This window comes from Schistocerca serialis, chromosome 2, assembly GCF_023864345.2.
Source record: "Schistocerca serialis cubense isolate TAMUIC-IGC-003099 chromosome 2, iqSchSeri2.2, whole genome shotgun sequence".
Lineage (NCBI taxonomy): Eukaryota > Metazoa > Arthropoda > Insecta > Orthoptera > Acrididae > Schistocerca > Schistocerca serialis.
The window spans coordinates 502,188,043-502,209,283 of NC_064639.1; the positions used below are offsets into that span (position 1 = coordinate 502,188,043).

The 21,241-nt window shown below is 40.3% G+C and overlaps 1 protein-coding gene across 1 annotated transcript in view; it reads left to right on the forward strand.

Annotated features, from left to right (window-relative positions):
- Window positions 1–541: 541 nt before the first annotated feature.
- LOC126456147 (probable RNA-binding protein 46) overlaps window positions 542–21,241 on the forward strand; it is a 63,246-nt gene continuing 42,546 nt past the window's right edge. Inside the window, exon 1 of the mRNA XM_050091901.1 lies at window positions 542–697. Coding sequence (XP_049947858.1) covers window positions 542–697 — 156 coding nt within the window. The remainder of the gene's footprint in view (window positions 698–21,241) is intronic.

Below are 21,241 nucleotides of genomic sequence, written 5' to 3' on the forward strand. Positions count from 1 at the left end.
ATCCATTCCTTTTATGTTGAACGTGTGAATAAAACAGTCACAAGTTGATATCTATGTAAACTTTATCGCAAAACAACATGGAGTATAAGGTTGCAGTAATCGTAAGAAATGTAATGTTTCGTATTTATTTGCCCACGATCTTCGCTTCATGTGTTATAAGAAATGTTAGATTCATTTCATTGTCATTTCTCATTAATGTAACTATCTTAGAAAATAAATTTGCCACGAAAGGCGTTAATTAGGCACCGTGCGGCGATACATCCCAATCACTTCTGTTTTAATTCAAGTAGTACAAAACTTACAATATTGGAATATTCATTTCATTCGCTTAGCATCGATCTACATGTCTTTTTCTTAAGCGCACGTAAGACGATGCGCACTGGCGAGACGATTGAGTTGATTCTTGAGGCGCTGAAAAAGAAGCGGCGAGCGGTGGCATCATATTGTTGGGCAGGCAGCGGCTGTCAGTTGAGATTTAAAAAACGGCCAGTCTAAAACGGCCAAAGCGCGCTGTGGCCGTGCAGTGAGCAGTGAGACCGGCATGTGGCAGCCACAGCAGCAGCAGCAGCGGGACGACCGCGAAGGGGACGAAGACCTGCACGAGCGCCTGCTGCAGCTCATGGCCACTTCCGGATACCCTATCGTACAGGTGACGCACGCCCTGCGACGCGTAGCCCTTAAATCAAAGTTGCGAGCAGTGCGTTCCGGTTCATTTGGCGCAGTGTGTTCGCGCTAGGGCGTATTCGGCAAGTAATCAAAGGCTCGTCCTTCAGCCCTAGAAACTTCACTTTCGGCCTGAGTTTGCGTAATAGTCCCGGCACTGGGAAAAATAAATCGTTGCTTTGCTTTCACTGCTGTTTCATCTCGCTCGCTCAACCTTCGCAACACTTTTTTTTTTTTCAAACGTGTTTTACGTAATCGCTGTATACGTCATCAGTGGTCCACACAAGAAAAAAATAGTGCAGTTAGTTTCTTGCTGTAATTATTTTATTTTGAGTCACTTAATTTTGATAACTAGCGTTTCGTAGCGGCGCTAAAGTACGTAGTTTACTCGCTTATTTCTGTATCTCCTATCTGCCAAACATGTCCATTGGCTATTTTGTTTAGCATGCTGGAACCAAAACTGTGACTATTCTGGAACCAGAATAAGAAGGTTCTTTCTATGTACCGCTGAACTCCAATGCGCTACAACACCCTTTTAAGTCCGGTGGGTGTGGTGAAATGTGTAAACCGTAAAACGCAGTTCTGTGGTTTTGGGTTCGTAATTGCAGTCTCGGACACATCTAGCAGATACGAGAAATAAGCTCACTGTATAATCTAAGTGTTTTCCTTTCAACGATCCAATTAAATTTATTTTTTTGCTAAGTAATACTAAATAGTTAGACAACTCGAAACAAAGTAATTATAGCAAGAAAATAATTGTACTAATATTTCTGCAGCAAATAACAGATGACAGAACAGCTTTTTTTAGAAACTGATGAAAATGGCCGCAAGCATTAATGATAGAAAAAGGTTTTTTTTTTGTTGCCCGTCCTGTAATATTGTTCTTATTTTTAATTTTCTCCCCTCGATAACGTTTGCCATGACGATTAAAGACAGCTAGACGTCATGGAGAGGTCATTCATTCTGAGAATAGTTCTCCACCGACTTTTCTTCTTTTGAAATTCTCTATCATCATATGCATTTCACTTGAAAGGCGTGCATGCTGCACATAAAACAACTGGAGAGAAATAATTACGTACAACAGTGATATCGTTCGTTCGTTAGAATATTTTCACAAAATGCTTAAAATATGTATTAGTAGCTGAGAACTACACGACAGATTATAAATTCTAACTGAATTGACCATAGGTCGAGAAATAAATGCTTCCAATTGTCTATTTGTTAATAATACATACGGTTCTTAGTTGTCGCTGAACTTAAAAAGGAAAAACATTGTAATGAATTCTGCTCTCACTCCCTGGAAGAACAATGTCACTAGTATTAAAATTATTACCTTTAAAGCTAAAATACATAATGCGCATGTATATCGTTAGTTACAGTAGTATCAGTTTTGTTCTCACACACTTTCTCTACAAACTAACTTATTCGTTCATCCTCTTTCATGTATTTAATACAGAGCGTAAGCTGGCGTTACGTATCTACGTAATTGCTATAGCTCCACTCTCAAAGATAAAAAAAAAAGATCATTTTCCTACTGAAGCGTGACTGGAAGCGACTACTGATGATACGATGCATCCTCCCTCATACACTATAGAAAACAACTAGGTACACTTTGCAATTTGTTTTCCTCATAGCATTCGATTGCAGCATCTCTTTTTCTTAAGTGCGCTTAATTGAATGTTTTGATCTTTGGCGGCTGTAGCTCATCGCATGATATCGCAAACCGAATACTGCTTAGTAAAGCATACGAGAGCTAAACTGAAACTATTTAGAATATCAAACAAGGACTTCTTTTTTAAAAAATTAAATGGTTTTGTTGTTTTTCAAAATATTTCCCTTTAACATGAATACCTTTTTGCATTATATTTAACTAGTTCTTCGCTCTTCCTGAGGCACTTGAGAAACCAGGTTTTTATAAAGTTCTGCTGCTTCATGTGATGACGAAAACGTGATTGCACTTATTTTATCTTTAATTTTTGGAAATAAAAAGAGACCACAAGGTGCTGGGTCTGGACTGTATGCTGGACGGTCCATGGTTTTAACCTTTAGGGCAACCCAATTCTCAGTTGGTAGTTTTGCTTAACGCGACACTGTATTATTGCACGTAAAATTATTTTCCCATTTCAACGTTGTTCATGGCCTTTTTAAAATTTTGCGGTAATCGGATGTTTGTGTACCAATCGGCAGTAACGACACGTCTACTCTCTAATACTGTATAAGCAATATATATTTGGTAAAAACACACATTCTCGCTAGCACTGCGAATTCGTCGGTCTTTTGCAGTCATGAGTTCTGATCTGTATTTTCAGGACCATAACAATAAATTCAAGATTCATCACCAGTAATGATATTCCAAAGTAAATCTGATGTAACGCCCTGGAATTTTTTCAGATTTTTTAGACGTTATTATTCTTGATTGGGATTCAGCGTATGTGGAATCCATCGACAACGGTCTGTTACGTAAGATACAAACAGAAGTAAACTGTTTCTAAAGAGTTTCTGTACGAATTCAGCGTTCCTTCTAGATATTTTGGATTATAGAATTCAGTATTTCTTGTGTTGGATATATCTTTTTCTATAGAAAAAGGTATACTAAAACACGTGAAGAGTGGTCTATTTTAAGGCCTTGTCTCATCCTCGTAACATCTGAGAGGTGAAGAATTTCATGTGTTCATGCACTTTAATCAAAGATTATTACGGTTCTTGTTATTGTTGCTGCAAATTTACAATTAGATGTTACTTTTTTGTTATATTACTCGTTATCCAGTACTGTCTGAGATTAAGTCCCTTTGTTCCATTTTAACCATGACATCACTGTCGTGGCGGTGTAGCGCCTTGATCATATTCTATACCTTTCGTCATGTACTAGCGTATCAGTTGTATTCTTCACAAATTGCAATGCCGCTAACGTTTTTGATCTCCCGTGTTCATGAATTCAGATGAAACTGAATACTATGCTGAAACATCTAGAGGTATAGCCGATACGTAGCACTTCTTGTTGAAACATTATTATTATTATTATTACTGTTATTATTTGTATGCTAAGGAAGGCGTTCCTATTTTACACCCGACTTATACTGTTATAAGCACAGTTGAATTTCCGGATGTTTTGATCCTCATTCATGGTGTTCTTGCGTTAAAAAAAGGCTTGTAGTATCGATTTCAAGTCGCGTCTTGTCATGTTGGAGAATTTTTTCCTTGCGTTCTTCAGCATGATGAAGAAAGTATCTGAAACAACAAGTATCTGCAAACGGCAGTGTCAAAGAGTCATGAAGCTAACTGTATGTTGTCTTATATTGAAAAGTAAAAGAAACAGACCAATTGAAACAAACCACATAAGTAGTGCGATTAAATTCTAGGGTATGGTACGTCTGCAAATAAGAGTCAGAGATATAGTAGCGGACAAGCTGTGAGAAGTGCGCATGCATGAGCTCCAGCTATTCATTGTAGAAGTAGTGAAGATATTCTCCAGAAAATTGAGTTTTATGATATCAGTGTCGTTACTTTTAATATTCTTCGCTATAAGTAAAATGGCGATAAAACTTGTATTTCTGATATGGAAGCACATTATAACAGAGAGAAAAAAATTAAAATTGTTGCTGCTTTTGTTGATTATGAGAGCTACATATTCATCCATTAACGTATCAGTTTAATGTTGTTATTAACGTCCGTCTCATCACACATCATCGGTGACATGCGAGAGTGAAACATTACCACCATAACAGATTGTCTTGGCGATTTTAAAGTATCAGGCTGCAGTTATTGTTATTTTGTCTATAATTGACCAAGGTTTTTTTTACATACATCTTTATTTTCTTGCAATCTATTTACAGTACTGCCAGACGAGTACATGAAAAAAGGGGCGTTATACTATTCATAACTGGTGCAAACTTACGTAGTTATTTATACTGGCGAGAAAATCTCCCACACTCTCTTGTGCGAATTTTTTGGGCAGGTGTGTTTCAGTTGGGCGCGGCAATGCCGAAAGTGAGACGGTTCACAGTTCTGAAATTATAGGATTGTGTCTCCATTTATAAACTGTCGTACGATTTCCAGAAGCCACTAGGCTGGTTTCACACTGTTTGAAGCTCTTCATAGTCAAAAATAATAGTTACGCGCAATCGGTACTACGGCATAGAAGTAACTTCTGAAATCATTGGCACAGAAAATAAATGTTTAATGCCGTCAATTTGAAAATCATCTCAGATAGAAAATTTTTACTGCCGCCTCCAAACAGAAAATGTTCTATGTCCTGAGTTTTACAACGGTGCTTTTAAATTTTTTATGCAGCAACCACAACTTTCACCAGAAACCTAACATCCGAAAGGTAAGTTGATTGGTATTATTTACATAAAACAGCTCTTGTATAGGAATGTGTGGATGACACAAAAATTGCTCAGTATTTGTCTCTCCTCTTCCCTTCCGGGTATAAGTCGCAACTACGGACAACTGTGTGTCTGGGAGCCGCAGGGCTTCCTTCCGCTCCGCACAATATTCTCTCCTACGGCAACGACTAAAGCACAACTGTTCCAGTGATTAACTTTCCATACGACAGAGAAAATACATACAGAAAGTTGATTCGCATATCCGTTTAAGCAGAGTTGATATCAGGTTGAAGGGGTCCTATAATGTATGTGAATTATTAAAATTTGAATTTACGAATTCATAGCTCACGCCATCGACAAGGAGCAGAATAAAACAAACACCAATTTTTTCAGCGAGAATAAATTTGGTGACTATGCCCCAGGGTCAGTGTTCAGTTTGATCTGCCGCGGCAACCGAAATTAATCGAAGCGAAAGAAGGTTTTCGCGATTAGAAGAATTTTAGAAACGAGTTCTACCTAGAAGTAGAAATAAAGATGTAAAGTCTTATAAAGAATCTACGACAGGTTATTTGAAATTAAAAGAAAATGCGAAATGTGCCATTTTCACGAAGACTGGTCCAATTACACCGCGAACGTCCCTCTAAACTTAAACAGAAGTTGCGTTGCAAGTAATAGGGCCCCTGTTGTCACAAATGTAGGTAAGTGCTTTCTCTGAAAAAAAAAAAAAATCGAACGAAGGGATAGGAAGATTAGTGTTTAACGCCATGTCGAGGTTCATAAGAGACAGTACAAGTTCAGACTGGAGGTAGCATGGGGAAAAAATTTTGTCCGAGTTGTTTTCAAAGGTATCATTCCAGCATTTGCCGTAACACAACTTAGGGAAAACATTAATAACCTAAATCTGGAAGGGCGGACGGTTACTTCAACCGCTGTCCTCCGGAATGTGGGTCCAATTTGTTAACCACTGTACCACGTCGCATAGTAAGAGGAAAAGAGAACAAATATGAGAAGCAGCATTTTTGTCAAAGTACTGGCTTTGCACGTAATTTACCAACGTGTAACACACCATAATGTAAGTCCTCACTCATAGCACTGTTTCCGCTTCCCTTTACGGCTAATTCCACGAAAAATAATGATAAGCATCTTATCAGTGTATTTCTAGGGCTCTTGGTTTCTTTAAAAACAACAAGTGGCTAATTTTAAAAAAGAAATGGAAATAAAAACATAGTTCCTTCAGGATTCCGGAATGAGAAATCTTAACGGGCATTTACAGCACACCCTTTTCTGTCCTACTGCTTGCGGAAGACCTCGTTCCGTCAGCTGAATGTTTCTGGAAATGTTTGAAGATAATTCTTTTGGTGGCACATCATGTTCGTAAATTCTTCTTCTTCTTCCTCCTGCATCATGTGATAAGCATACTGTGGTGTCTAATATTTATGGCGTTCACTTTATTATTCTTTTTCTGTCTTTTTTTCTCTCTCTGCTCCCTTGAGTGAGGTGTAGAACTTTGACTATTGTCTTTTGTACACAAGTCAATCACCAGTTTTGTTCTGGAGTACTGTAAGCAATTTTTTTGTATACTTTGTTCTTGAAATTCTGTCCTTATTTCTTCATTGTTTTCCCGTAACTTTTATTGTGTAACCTGCAATTTATTGAAAACCCTAGTTTTTGCTGTCTGTAATCCTTGTTTGTCTCGTTTTAGTATCATTAGCTCACAGTCACTCGATTGCTTGGTAGATGTCCCTCATACTCGCCCTCCCCCACCTCTCTCTCTTCTTAATTTACGTTGTTTAAGTCCTGTGAGGTTTGAGACTAGTTTAATTGAAGTTTTCTTTTGTTCCTGTGCTGAATTCTTCTTAAAATGACAATACCTATCCTAGTAAGTTGAATGTATCCTAGTAAGTTGAATGAATTTACCCTTTCTATTTGTCGATTTATATTTACCTTTCTTTACATATACCAAAAGATTGTTGTTTCCTGAATATCACGATTGTACGAGAATAAAGATGGTGCTGTGCTGATATCAAGTGGAGTGGCAACTGTTACCTGTTCGCCATAAACGAAAGTAGTACAAATACAATACATTTATAATACATAAGTTGCGCCAAAACGGCCGACACATTACATCCCACATAACGCAAAAAGAGAGAGAGAGAGAGAGAAAAGAGCTAGAAGAAACCTCTAGTGGGACTGGTCACAAGCATATACATTTTTTTTTTCAAATAAATTTAGAAAGAAGGAAACAAGGAGATACGTTGAACAGTTTGTAACTAGTACTGGATAGGGACAGGAAATTGCTTAACATGGATGTACAAGTTTTTTGTAAGCGTACGTTAGACGACGCGCGCTGGCGAGGCGACAGACTTGATTCTTGAGGCGCTAAAGAAGATGCAGCGAGCTGTGGCATCATATTGTTGGGCAGGCAGCGGCCGTCAGTTGAGATTTAAAAAGCGGCCAGCCTAAAACGGCCAAAGCGCGCCGTAGCCGTGCATTGGGCTGCGAGACGGCAGCATGTGGCAGCCACGGCAACAGCGGGACGAACGCGAGGGGGACGCAGATCCGCACGAGCGTCTTGTGGCACTCATGACCACCTCGGGGTACCCTATCGTACAGGTGACGCACACTTTTTTGGTTTAATCTTTTTTTTTTAAAAAAAAGTAAAGATCGGAGAGTGTCTACTCCCACACTAGCATGGTAACCATCCAAAAAATTTATGCTGTTACCTCTGCAAAAGGTATTTCAATCGACGAGTCACAGTTTATGGGTATGCGATGTCCGTACACCTGGGTGAGATCACCCACTAATACGGGCCCACCGGGAGATAGTAGACGGAAACATTTGAAGAAATAGCGGATTTAAGGGCAGCGGGATAAAAGTGTCATGGGGGAAAAAACCTCTGAGGCAGTCACGTTGGGTAGTAAGGCATTTGGCGGACTTGCTTGCCATCTGCGACAGATCATTCAAGGGTGGGGTTATATTAGTGAAAGGTATTATACAGCTGCTCGATACCATTGTCATTGCTCAAGGTCGTCATAAAGACTTCAGTCGCGCTGCTTAGCCTTTATATCGCCGACACCCTCATTCTGGTTTAGGCACTGTTCTTGTAGTCGCGAGCAACGCTTTCCAGTTCATTTGACGCAGAGCATTCGCGTTCTGAAATGTTCGGGCAATAATCAAAGGCTCATCCTGCGGTAGTAATTGCTTCAAATTAGGCCTGATTGAGCCTTTGACCCGCAGTGCTGTGAAAAATAAAACATTCATGTGATTTTAGTGTCCTTTCAATTGAAGAAAAGAATAGTTATTAGTTGTCTGTTGCAATTCAGTTGTAGTTTCCTCTTAAACAAACATTTTTTGCGTAATTTCTTGAGATATCTTTCACGATCTCAAGTATAAATGCTTTTTAGAATGATTCCCTTGTTATAAATATTTGTAGTTATCCAATGGATACATGGAGCATATAGCACAGATGAAAACTTATAACTAGTGGAAATAAGACATCAACTCAAAAATAAAAATAAGCAACACTGCATATCTAAACCAGATAGATAAAAGCAAAAGAACTGTAGTAAGAAAATAGTCGCATTAATAATTTTTGTTATACATTATAATATACAGAGTGTTTCAAAATGAACACACCGGTTTTAAGGCGTTGTAGCATTTATTGCGTTCCACTTACAATTGTAAATAATACACCAAATGAAAGAGAAACTCAAACAGTTTTGTTTGTACACGTGTGCGCAATGGGAAGAATATGGAATGACAAAGAGTGACTGAAAAACGTGTTGAACAAGTGCGAGTCTTTCATGCTTAGCCCCAAGAAATATCCCCGCGGAATGTTTATGGGCCTTTCTTTTTCGAAGCTGTAACTGATGTTTCTTATCTTGATGTGCTACAGCTATGGCCCGTGCCCCAATGGGAAGAAGCTGAACAACACATCTTTATTTGGGAGCAAGATAGTGCACCGCCTAACTGGCGTAACTCAGTACGCGACTGGTTAAACGACGTTGTATCCGACCGGCGGATTGGGCGCAAGGGGCCGGTTGACACAGCATTTTATGTATGGCCTCCACGTTCACACACGATCTGACGCGACCATGTGTGTATGCCTCCAATACCAGCTGATCTCTTCGACTTTAGAATCAGTGTTATTGCAACAGTTACTCCTGACACATTGATCAAGGTTTCGGAACAACTCGTCTGTCGACTCGATGTGCGATCGGTGTTGACGCTGAATAATTGTAAGAAAAGCTGTTTGTGTTTCTCTTTCATTTGGTGTATTATTTATAATTGTAAGGTGAATGTAATTTGTGCTACAAAACCTTAAAACCCGTATATTCATTTTGAAACACCCTGTATTTGTTAAGCAGCTAGAAGAAACGTATTTGGTTACGAAACGAAATTAAATTCGATTGCAAAAGATTTGCAGTAGCGATTATTTCTGCAAGACGATCTGTATAGAAGTAGCCTTTAAGGAGAAGAGGGCTCACATATTAACAATCCTGTCATTCTCTCTCCCTCTCACTATCTCTCCGTCATTCTCTGCTTTTCTTATTTCTTTGTTATTTTCCTATACACAAAGGGTGGATCACTGATGGAAGGTAGTCGCTCTTCATTAGAGCCTACGTCATTGTAACTCACCATTCCAGTTTCTCTCTGACTTCCTTTTTGTTTCTTCCCTCCAGTAGAAGGTCATAAAAATCACAGAAGAGCAAAGTGGCATTGTGCGTCCGTTAATATAAATACGATATGTGCTAGCAGCTGACAATTTTATAGCCAATTATACATTTTAATTGTATATGTCATTGATTCCGCCATTTGTGCTCGGAATACGGAAGTAAATTAGTTTCTCATAACATATTCGATGAGAAATGCTAGAAATGATGTTTAATGTCGACTTTAAAAAGATATTAATGGCTTCTTCATTTACTCCTTCGGTAGACCAATTTCACTTTTGAGAATTTTTAAGATCAATTACAACATGAAACAGTATATAATTTCCTGTTTGCCTGAGAGTCCCATTGTATTTACAACGGGAGCTAACACTGAGTTTATCGGCTCTAGTTAATTGTTATGGCCGTGCTGTGAGATTACATAAAGATAATCCGCCAAATGTACTCGCAGTTGTGAATATGGACTACCATCAGCGCTATAATGGACTGAAATGGTGAAAAGCACACGGATCGCGGTATTTGTTTATCGAGAATCGTTTTGCAGTTTCTTATGCCTTTCCTTAATAACAACTTATGCTAACTATAGGTCTATCCACGTTACAACTAAACTATGACACTAGTAGATGAAAGCTTTCTATGTGAAGTTCTCCGTTCAATGTTGTGGGCCGAAATATATTACACTTGTAAAGCTGTGTCTTCATGAGGACTAGTCTTTTTTGCGTGAAGAAGGTCTCGTAAACAGACAACCAGTAGATATAAATCATTCCAAACATCACAAACTCAGAATGTTTGTGGTACATCATCAAAAAGACTGACTTAGATTTAGTAGGCAGCCATCTATCAGAGGCACATGTCCATAATTTGCAGTATTTAATGTATCTGTGCGGCTAATTTTTATACATTTTAATGTAGTTAAACGTTGGTCATCTTGTAAAATTTTGTAATTGTGATGCCGAATTAAACAGTAATAAAATCAACGAACATTAAGCTTCCTCACAGTTTGCAGGCCGTACAAACAGTCGAAGGCAAGAGGGGAAAGAAGTCAACTAAAGCTTCGTAACATTAGGTGGAGTTTACATTTACAGATCAGTCATCTATTATCTTGCGATTTTGATACTATTGCTGACATCTTGCGCCACTTGTTACTATTTTACACATAGGTCCATTATTGCTGTTATTCAAACTGGCAGAACAGGGATTTTTAAATTTGCTGGCAGCAATTAATATTTTCCTTAATCGATTCCTTTCCTTCATGTGAACCGTTTACAGCATGTCATATACAGATATGTAGCGGCGCGGGATTAGCCGAGCGGTCTAAGGCGCTGCAGTCATGGAGTGTGCGGCTGGTCCCGGCGGAGGTTCGAGTCCTCCCTCGGGTATGGGTGTGTGTGTTCGTCCTTAGGATAATTTAGGTTAAGTTTTGTGTAAGCTTAGGGACTGATGACCTTAGCAGTTAAGTCCCATAAGGTTTCACACACATTTGAACATATACAGATATGTAACTAACTGTTTAGTCCATTTCAAAAATTCCTTTGTGGCGTAGACAAATTATTAAGGCAAAACAGCTTTACATTTGAAAACCCGTCTGTTTCATTTCTGTTAGCTAAGTGTCAAAGATGTTATATAGCCGTGTTTCCCACTAAAATTCACTAGCGGGAAGTGCAGCTCAATTTTCCTTCTAGTATTGAATTTATGATTGTATCTAGTACTCTCAAACTGCAATGGGTTGTCTCGGACAATTTTCATCAGAGAATAAATGTACTGGGATGCTGTGGTTAATATTCCCAGTTGCTTAAACAAATGCCTGCAAGATGTTTACATATGTGTGTGTAAACCCCACATTTAAACCAATTACTTTCTATCGTGCAATGAATATTTCTTGCCTAAGTGAGGAGGTACCCTATATTATCATGCTTTAGGACGTCGGTGAAACCAAATATGCATAGTATTTTAACTTACTGATTTCTGTGTTCTCTATGTTCGCCATTATACTTACGACAAAAGTTAACGTTTCAGCAGGCCTAGGACATAACTTTTCCAGTTTTTTCATCAATATATTCACCCGAGAGCTTACAACTTCCTACTATGTTAACGATTTGTTGTTGATTTTCTACACTATTGGGAAGTGGGGTATTTTTGAAATTACGGAAATGGAAGGCCAATATTTTTTTAATACAAAATAAATCCATTTATGCAATACCTGTTACCAACTTCAACAAAAAATATAATTTGCTATTTTCGCTGAAGATGCTTGTTGACTTGAGAATAATGCTAGTATCACACGCAAAAAATACCAATTATGTCTCCCAAATCAAATAAAATGGTAGACGATTAACACAGTGCAAGAACATTACTGAAATGAGCTCATGATCAAACCCTGCTGACAACTGAGTTATCAGAGTTAATGTGCATCTACATCTACGTGATTACTGTGCTGTTCACAATAAAGTGCCTCGCAGAGGGTCCAGTGAACCACCTTCAAAGCTGTCTACCGTTCCACTCTCGAACGGCACGCGGCAAAAAACGAGCACTTAAATTTTTCTGTGCGAGCCCTTATTTCTCTTATTTTATAGTGATGATCGTTTCTGCCTATGTAGGTGGGTGCCAACAGAATGTTTTCGCAATCGGAGGAGAAAACTGGTGATTGAAATTTCATGAGAAGATCCCGTCGCAACGAAAAACGCCTTTGTTTTAATTATTGCCATTGATCTGTCGAGAGGTGGCATTCGGGTTTCAGATTTTATTCATAAGCACTGAGGCTACTGATTATTAAACTTGTATGCACGCTAATAGTTCATTAAATCGATAAGTCAGATCCTGCGGTTAAAGTTAACACGACGTTCTCGTGCACAGTAGCGTGGCCCACGTCTGTGGCAACAGGTGCGCGGTTACCTTTTCTTACGAATCCTAAAATATCGCCAGTTTTTGGTCACCAATTGGATGTATCCGTGACAGAAAGACCCTTTAAAATCTGTGCTAAATTTAAAAAAAAGGAAATTCCATGTAAACCCAAGGGATGTAAAGCAGTTACTGTCAAAGGCGCACTCATCTTCATCTTAAAGAAGATCATGATTACTCATTTGTTTTGCAGTTATTTTTGCGCTCCTCAGTTACTTCTGCGCTCCCCTCTTACTCTCATTAGTTGTAATTAGACGTGGTGCAATTTCAAGGCAATTATTTCTTTTAGAAACAGTTGAAACTATCTTCTTCCTCCTAAGATTTTCACATAATCTTCCTAGATCGAGGACAAACTCAGTGGTTCACGGCCTTGTAGTAAATGATATTTAGATCAAAAAGTGCTTTTTTTGAAATAGCTCTGTTTTTGGACAATGTACCTCGTTCAGTGGTTCAAATGGTTCAAATGGCTCTGAGCACTATGGGACTCAACTGCTGTGGTCATAAGTCCCCCAGAACTTAGAACTACTTAAACCTAACTAACCTAAGGACATCACACACATCCATGCCCGAGGCAGGATTCGAACCTGCGACCGTAGCGGTCGTGCGGTTCCAGACTGCAGCGCCTTTAACCGCTCGGCCACTCCGGCCGGCACCTCGTTCAGTGCTTTTCCAGTCAGAAAACCAACATATGCGATTCTGAAAGGCCTGAAAAATATTATTTGCGATGACTTAGTTATTGACTCAGGGCAAAGACTGATATTTGAAACTGATTGTGAGACGTTATTTTAATGTACAGAAAGAATTTTAATTAAATAATTATTTGATAACCCTTTAACTTCAGCCCGTAAATTTGTGTGTGATTCCACCTGTTCCAAGTGTAAACAGAGTTGCTAACATGATCTGTACCTACTGGAGTATCTGAGAATCTAATGATGCCAGACGGATATCCGGACATTATTGTCACTACTTACTTCAAAACGGTCTTTTTGTCATTTTATGCTGACGGAAATATCGAAGATGGATGTTTTGGCGCATGGAGTGGTACAATGTCACTCTAGCTTGCCGCCCCTGTCTGTCCATTGCCATCCCCAGGGAAGACTGTTTTTATGGCCTGGTGCTCCTTCCGCATCGTGAACGCTCCCTGTCTTTTTAAGCGCTGGACCTCAGTGCCCTACTCCACCGCACCCGATCTTCTGGAGAAGCAGCATGTAAAGGGGTTGGACAAAAATATCGAAACATCACAAACGCAACGCATTACCATGGCTAATACGATATACGAAAACCTTTGACATTCGAAACAGCTTCCAGTCTTCTTGGAATTGATAAATACAGGTCCTGTATGGTTTTTAAGGGAATTCTATACCATTATTCCTGCAAAACAGTGGCAAGTTCAAGTAGCGCTGATGGACGTGGATAGCGATCACGCACCCTTCTCTCCCAAGTAGGCCTTAGAAGCTCAATAACGTTGAGATCTGATGATTGTGGTGGCCAGGGAAGGTGCAACATTTCATCCTCTTGCTCAAAAAACAATCTTGAACGATGCGAGCTATGTGAACAGGAACCCTGTTGTATTGGATCTCCATTTGGGAATAAACAGCGTACCATGACATGGACCTGATCAGCCAGTATAGCCATGGCGCTCATGGAATATCACGGTATGGCTGCCACAAACTTCTTCGAACGCCCTTCATGTTTCGCTCTTGGGACGTAAACTCAGCTAGAAGTTGGAAACAGTGTACAACAAGACTCATCCGACCAAATGACTTTCTTCCATTGCTCCATAGTTCAGCTTCCATGACTTATGATCACTTTTCCCTGTTACAAGCTTTTGATCTTTTACGCAGTCATTTGGAATTGCAGCTCGCCCTGCAGTTGGCAGCTTATGGAGCTTCCTTCGTGTTTCTTTGGTGCTGACAGGGTTCGCGAGCGCGACGTGGCATTCTGCAATGACACTTGCAGCTATCGTCTTCTTATGCTTCGTCACAATCCTCTTCAGTGACCTCTGTCACGATCGCTCAACGCTCACTTTGTCCACGGGTGATGTTTTCCGTTTCCCACGTGCGCGGTATAAATCTTCGATACGGCGTCTCATGAAACACCCAACACTTTGGCTACCTTGGTTACGAAAAAACCCACCATACGACCATCAACAATATGCCCGCCTTCGAATTCACTTGGCTCCGACATAATGCAATCACAACTACACAGAAGACTGTTGTGATCACGATTGACACTGGCAACGTATTGAGGACGTTACATAAATGCTGCTGGTATGTTGACGTCATCTTGTGACCTATGAACATTTCTTTAAACCCATGACCAAAGATGATATCACCGGAGACTAGATACAGAAGACGCACCGCGTGTTGAGACAATCGACGCTCGCGAAACACTGAATGAGGGCAGGCGCCTTGCAAAAAAAAAAAAAAAAAAAAAAAAAAGGTTCAAATGGTTCTGATCACTATGGGACTTAACTGCTGTGGTCATCAGTCCCCTAGAACTTAGAACTACTTAAACCTAACTAACCTAAGGACATCACACACATCCATGCCCGAGGCAGGATTCGAACCTGCGACCGTAGTGGTCACGCGGTTCCAAACTGTAGCGCCTAGAACCGCACGGCCACTCCGGCCGGCAGGCGCCTTGCAGCTGGACACGCCGTAGCCAACAACTCATCACCCGGCACCGAGCCTTTCTGTACTTCCCATGAAGTTGTCACCTGCTAGCGCTCGCACGGTACCCAAAACCATTGAGTCAATGCCACTACAGCGGTTTGGACTGTGTGTGTTATTTGTCATGATCTTTCCATCACGAGACAGACTAACAGTAGTGTTAAGAAGAGTTTCTGTTACAATTGTTTGAATGCTGCAGTATTGTTGCTGCTTCCTACCATCGCCTACTGTAAGTGCTTGACGCGATCGCAAATTGCATAAGCAGCAGTTAAAATGAAAACGCGCATAAGGAGAAAAAGTAAGTAAATTGTTTGTTATTTCAGAAGTAATCGCCTTATCTGTTATACATTTATCCCACTTTGAGACAAGACGGTCAGTGCCTTCAGGGAAAAATGTTTGCTGTTGCATACAATACCATGCTTCTACCTATGCGTGCATCTGATCTTCCAAAGCTAATCGAGAGCAATGAATATCTGTCTTCAGAGCTCGAAAACATGGAAATCGCATGGGGATAGATCGGGACTCTATGTAGGATATGTAAGGTCTTCCCAGCGAAACTTCTGCAGTGTACTCAAAACAACCTTGGCAACATGTAGAACCGCCCATACTCATCTTCCATACTATCTTGATTTCTATCCATGCGATTTCCACAGAAGAAAGACTTTCGTGGCGTTGATTTGCTTCGACGAACAGATGCACGCCTCGGTTTATTCATGGTTCCATAGGCAACCGCAAACATTTTTCCATGAGGGCATTGGCCATTTTGTCATACAGTGGGATAAATGTATTAATAAATATGGCGATTACTTTTGAAATAATAAACAGTTTATTTACTTATTTTCCATGTCTCTTTTTCATTTGACTGTCTCGTATACAGGGTGATTAGAAACAAGTGTGAAAAGCTTGTAATGATGTTGCAGGGTAGATTGTACTGAAAAACAAGTGTTAAGAAAAAAATTCCAAACGTTGCGCCGTTTCCGAGTTAATTATCATTGAAGTCAGCCAATCAGGCTGTTGCGCGCGCGAATTCCAACAGCTCCCAGATACCATTAGTGTCACTTGTTCTCATAGCATAGATAATTGTGTACGAGACTTCTCAGCCTTTGACTCGTTTTTGATGCTTACTGCCGTCCCATGTCCAATTTTTGTATCGGTCTCTTGTTTGGTTTTAGGAATCCAAACGAAGGACATGTCTGGCGGCGCCGTCTCTGGTGCGCCGCTTGAATTTGCGCGCGCAACCGCCTGATTGGCTAAGTTTAGTGCTAATTAACTCGGGAACAGCGCAGAGTATCGAATTTTTTTCTTAGCGCTTGTTTCTAGCACACCCTACCATACAAGCTTTTCAGTCTGTTTCTGGTTCAAAATGGTTCAAATGGCTCTGAGCACTATGGGACTTAACATCTTAGGTCATCAGTCCCCTAGAACTTAGAACTACTTAAACCTAGCTAACCTAAGGACACCACACACATCCATGCCCGAGGCAGGATTCGAACCTGCGACCGTAGCAGTCCCGCGGTTCCGGACTGTAGCGCCTAGAACCGCACGGCCACCGCGGCCGGCAGTCTGTTTCTGACCACCCTGTTATGATAATGTAATTAATCTACCTGACTTTGTAAATTTAACAAGGATCGGTCTCTTCTTTCGTTTGTGGCTTTCGTGGCTATTACTATCCGTAAGTTGAAATAATGTATATCGAATCATGACATATGATAAATAGATGTGTTCCGGCGCCACAGCCATTAGAGATCCACGGTCTTAATTTTCATTAGGTACAGAACATTTTATTAAAAATATACAAGTCCAGAATGACCATGAACATTAAAAGTGGTGCACACTGTTAGAATGAAGAATACTGGAAAGCACAAGCACTGCATTACGAAACATGCGGCTGACATTGGACGCATTTGTTGCTTCTGTCGTCTCCAGTCTTGAGCCTGGTTTTCTGTAGCTCTCCACGCTAGTATACCTCTTCGTCCTTGCATAACTGCTGCAGCCTACTCGTACATTCACTTGAAAGTGCTTATTGTGTTCAAGCCTTTGTCTCCTTCAGCAGTATTCTCCCACCCGTACTTTCCTCCCCTACCACTCTGACGATCCTTAATGCCTCAGGATGTGTCCAGTCAGCCGCTCCCTTTTTTTACTCGTGTCATCAATTTCTTTTCTCCCCTTTTGCTTCAGTACCTCATCATTAGTTATCGAATTTACTCTTGTAATATTTAGCATTCTTCAGTAGTACCACTGAAGCTTATATTCCATCTTAACAAGATCCTTTTTTTTTCCAGAACTGCTGTTTTGCTATTGGTAGTCTACATTTTGTATCCGGCATGCTTTGGTCATCAATTATTTTCCTGCCCAAATAGCAAAACTTTTAATGTTTCATTTCCAACTCTAATTCTCTTAGCACTGCCTGATGTAAATCTACTACAGTCCAACACCCTCGTTTTATTTTTGTTGATGGTCATCTTATAACCTCGTTTGAAGACACACCTCGTCCTACTGCTGCTTCAGGCGCTTTGTAGTCTGTGATGGAAATTCCATGTCATCGGCAAACCTAGAAGATTTTATTTCTTTTTCGTGAACTTTCTCTTTCAAACTGTCTTGTTAGTTTCCTTCGCTTATTGCTCAGTGTGCATATTGGGTAACAATGCCTCTCACCTCTTAATTACTGCTTCCCTCTCAGGCCATTCGACTCTCACAACTGCAGTCTGCTTTCTGTACAAGTTTTGGGTACCTTTAGCTCGTTGTATTGTGTTCCTGCTACCTTCAGAATTTCGAAGAGTCTCGTCACGTTCTTCTTCTTCCTCTGCTTCCTCTTCCGTGGCGTTTCCCGTTTCTCTACAACGTCGGCGTTGTTTTATGGGTGTTGCCAATCAATGTTCGTGACAGTCAGTGGCCGGATGCCAATCCTAACGGAATCGGTGTACGCCATCCGTCTCTGTCTAGAGTAAATCTCGAGTTCAAGAGCGAGAGTTTTTTTCTAAATGCCTGCGTAGTGTGTATCTGAGGCGGATGTGGATCCCAGAACGGTATTTATGTAGGTGGATGTGGGAAACCGACTAAAAACCACATCCAGGCTGGCTGGCTCACTATCCCCGCTTGTCGTTCATCCGCGAGGCGGACTCGATTCGGGACAGTCTCGCCTCCCCGAATCCCGTAAGAGGCGCAATCCGAGCGAGTCAGAATTTCGATAAGTGTGTTCCGTCAGAAACTTTCTGTCCGTCTAGCTTGTAAGATAAGTCATAGGGTCAGTTCTGCTTCGGGTGTTCCTACATTCCTCCGGAATTCAAGCTGATCTTCCCCGATGTTAGCGTCTACCTATTTTATGTTCTTGTGTAAATAAATCGGGTCGCTATTTTGTGACCGTGACTGATGGCTCGGTATTATTCATACCTGTCAGCAACTGCCTTCTTTGGTATAGAAATTACCACGTTCTCGTGTTATGTGACTGTTCTGGTGGTTTATAGTAAAATATATACATTGTGAATGAAGAACATACATTTGTGTAAGAGTCTACAATATTAATTGTTAACTAACCGGTGTTCAACTGCTGGACCATCATCATGTCAGTTGTATTAAACTATGTAACAGCGTAATATCTGATCAGATTCCAACGTTATTATCAACATGAATCCTATAGCTTCCAGGCTCTGTGACCTCCTTAAACTCCTTAAATACTATATCCCAGTCAGCCCTGTACTAATTTCACTCTTGTCATCGTGTTACAAATTAGACAGAGACTTAAACCACTGGACCAAAGTTAAAACCAATAAAAGCGGCGTCTTGTGGCTTAATCTCAAAAAATGGTTCAAATGGCTCTGAGCACTATGGGACTCTACTGCTGAGGTCATTAGTCCCCTAGAACGTAGAACTAGTTAAACCTAACTAACCTAAGGACATCACACACATCCATGCCCGAGGCAGGATTCGAACCTGCGACCGTAGCGGTCTTGCAGTTCCAGACTGCAGCGCCTTTAACCGCACGGCCACTTCGGCCGGCGGCTTAATCTCCCTGGTAAAAGGAAATTTCCGTTGGTTTTCCTAACGAACAGAATACGTGGACCAAATAAATGTTCAAATGTGTGCGAAATCTTATGGGACTTAACTGCTAAGGTCATCAGTCCCTAAGCTTACACACTACTTAACCTAAATTATTCTAAGGACAATCACACACGCCCATGTCCGAGGGAGGACTCGAACCTCCGCCGGGACCAGTCCATGACGGCAGCGCTTTAGACCGCTCGGCCAAGCCCGCGCGGCTAATACGTGGAGAGCCTGTGCCTATTTTTGGCAGTGCAGCTTGTAACCTCCCCACCGCAATTTTTTATAAGAAAATATGACAATACTTAATAGAAATGGGGAGCCAAGTGTAACCTCCCTACAAAAATTTTAAAAGAAAGAAAAAGACGATACTAATTAGAAATGCTGATGTACATGGCTCTATGCGTAACCTGCCCACAAACAAATGTACTGACAATGGCAACAAAAATGTGAAAATACGCAATCTGACTCAAATATAAATCCTTCAAAAAATTAAAGCCCATTCAGTGACAAGAAAATTCAATTAAACCGAAATGTCGGTCTTTGGCCCTGTGAAAAACAATCAAAATTAAAGTCTTACCTCAGAATAAATGGATGTCACATATCTGCTCTTGTTGTTGCGCACCGCTTGGAGGAACTGCATTGCAAATAATAATATTCTCCTTTTTTTTTGTGATTCTAGTGAAATTTTTTCTTCAAAAGAAGTGGAATGAAATGGGAAGTGCAACGAAATCTTTAGTTCAAAAAAATTAAACTTTTGAGAAAATGCTTTTGAATTAAAAAATTATTATTGGGAGACTTGTTGGAGAATAATTACAATAAATAAAATTTTCCATTATCTAATGATTATATTAATTAACATTATACCTTATTCCTCATCTTGACCATTGTTGCCGACCGCTCTGCATGACGACTACAGACTGAGTACTGCTCTCAACTAGACAGAGCTACAGACTCGCAACGACTACTGTACTGCACTGGCCTACAGCTACTAACAGACTGAGCAACGACTACTGACTGAGAACCGCTCGCAACACTCGCGCGGTCAAGCGCATACTCTGGTCACAGATGCTACAATGCCTCGCCATCGCTGCTGCGTTACATACGTGTTTCATAACCCTGCACTCGGGGGGCAAAAATTTGGCAGCGATGGTGAGTCATTTGGACTTGCCAAGCGCGGCAAAATTTTTCTTTAATTAACAAAATCCTACAACTTACAGAATATTTAAATGTTGTGCACACGCACTAAGTACAAAATATATCAGACAAGGACAAAATGTGAATACTAACCATAGTAGCAAATCAGAAAAAAGTATATACAAACTTTTTGACAGATAAAGTGCACAGGCACTGAAAAAAGTCTTTAGCATATTCAGAACAAATAAACAGACTGGCAAAAAATATTATGTGGACAAGTGTACATGCACTGAAAAATGTCTTTAGCATTTTCACAACAAATAAACATAATGGCAAACATCATGTCGACCAGTGACATAAGTGTACTCACACTGGAGTTTAGCGAATCGAAAAATGTATAACCTATGAACATAAATGATGTTACCAAAAAAAATTTTTTCTTTATGTGACAAGAATCAGGATAGGAAAGGGAAGGATTGCATCATGGTTGTAGCACTTTAGATTGCACACAGCTGCTCTGAAAGTCCATATCTTTCCACAGTAGTACAACACCAAGTGACACAACTTGAAGTTCTTTTCCCATCAGAATTTATCAGTGTAGCCAAGACACTGAACTGTCGTAGTAATGTTCCATGTTTTCATTTTGGCAGTACATTAGGTACACCAAACAATGGGACCATAATAATGTCTTCATCGCTCATGGTGGTGGACAGCATGTCGTGTCAACACCACACTCTTACAAGGCACACCAACGTAGAATTAGTGCAAAACCAAATATAGTGCTCCATGATCACTGGGATAAACAGGACAAATGGACATTGCAGTAATTCAGGGTAGT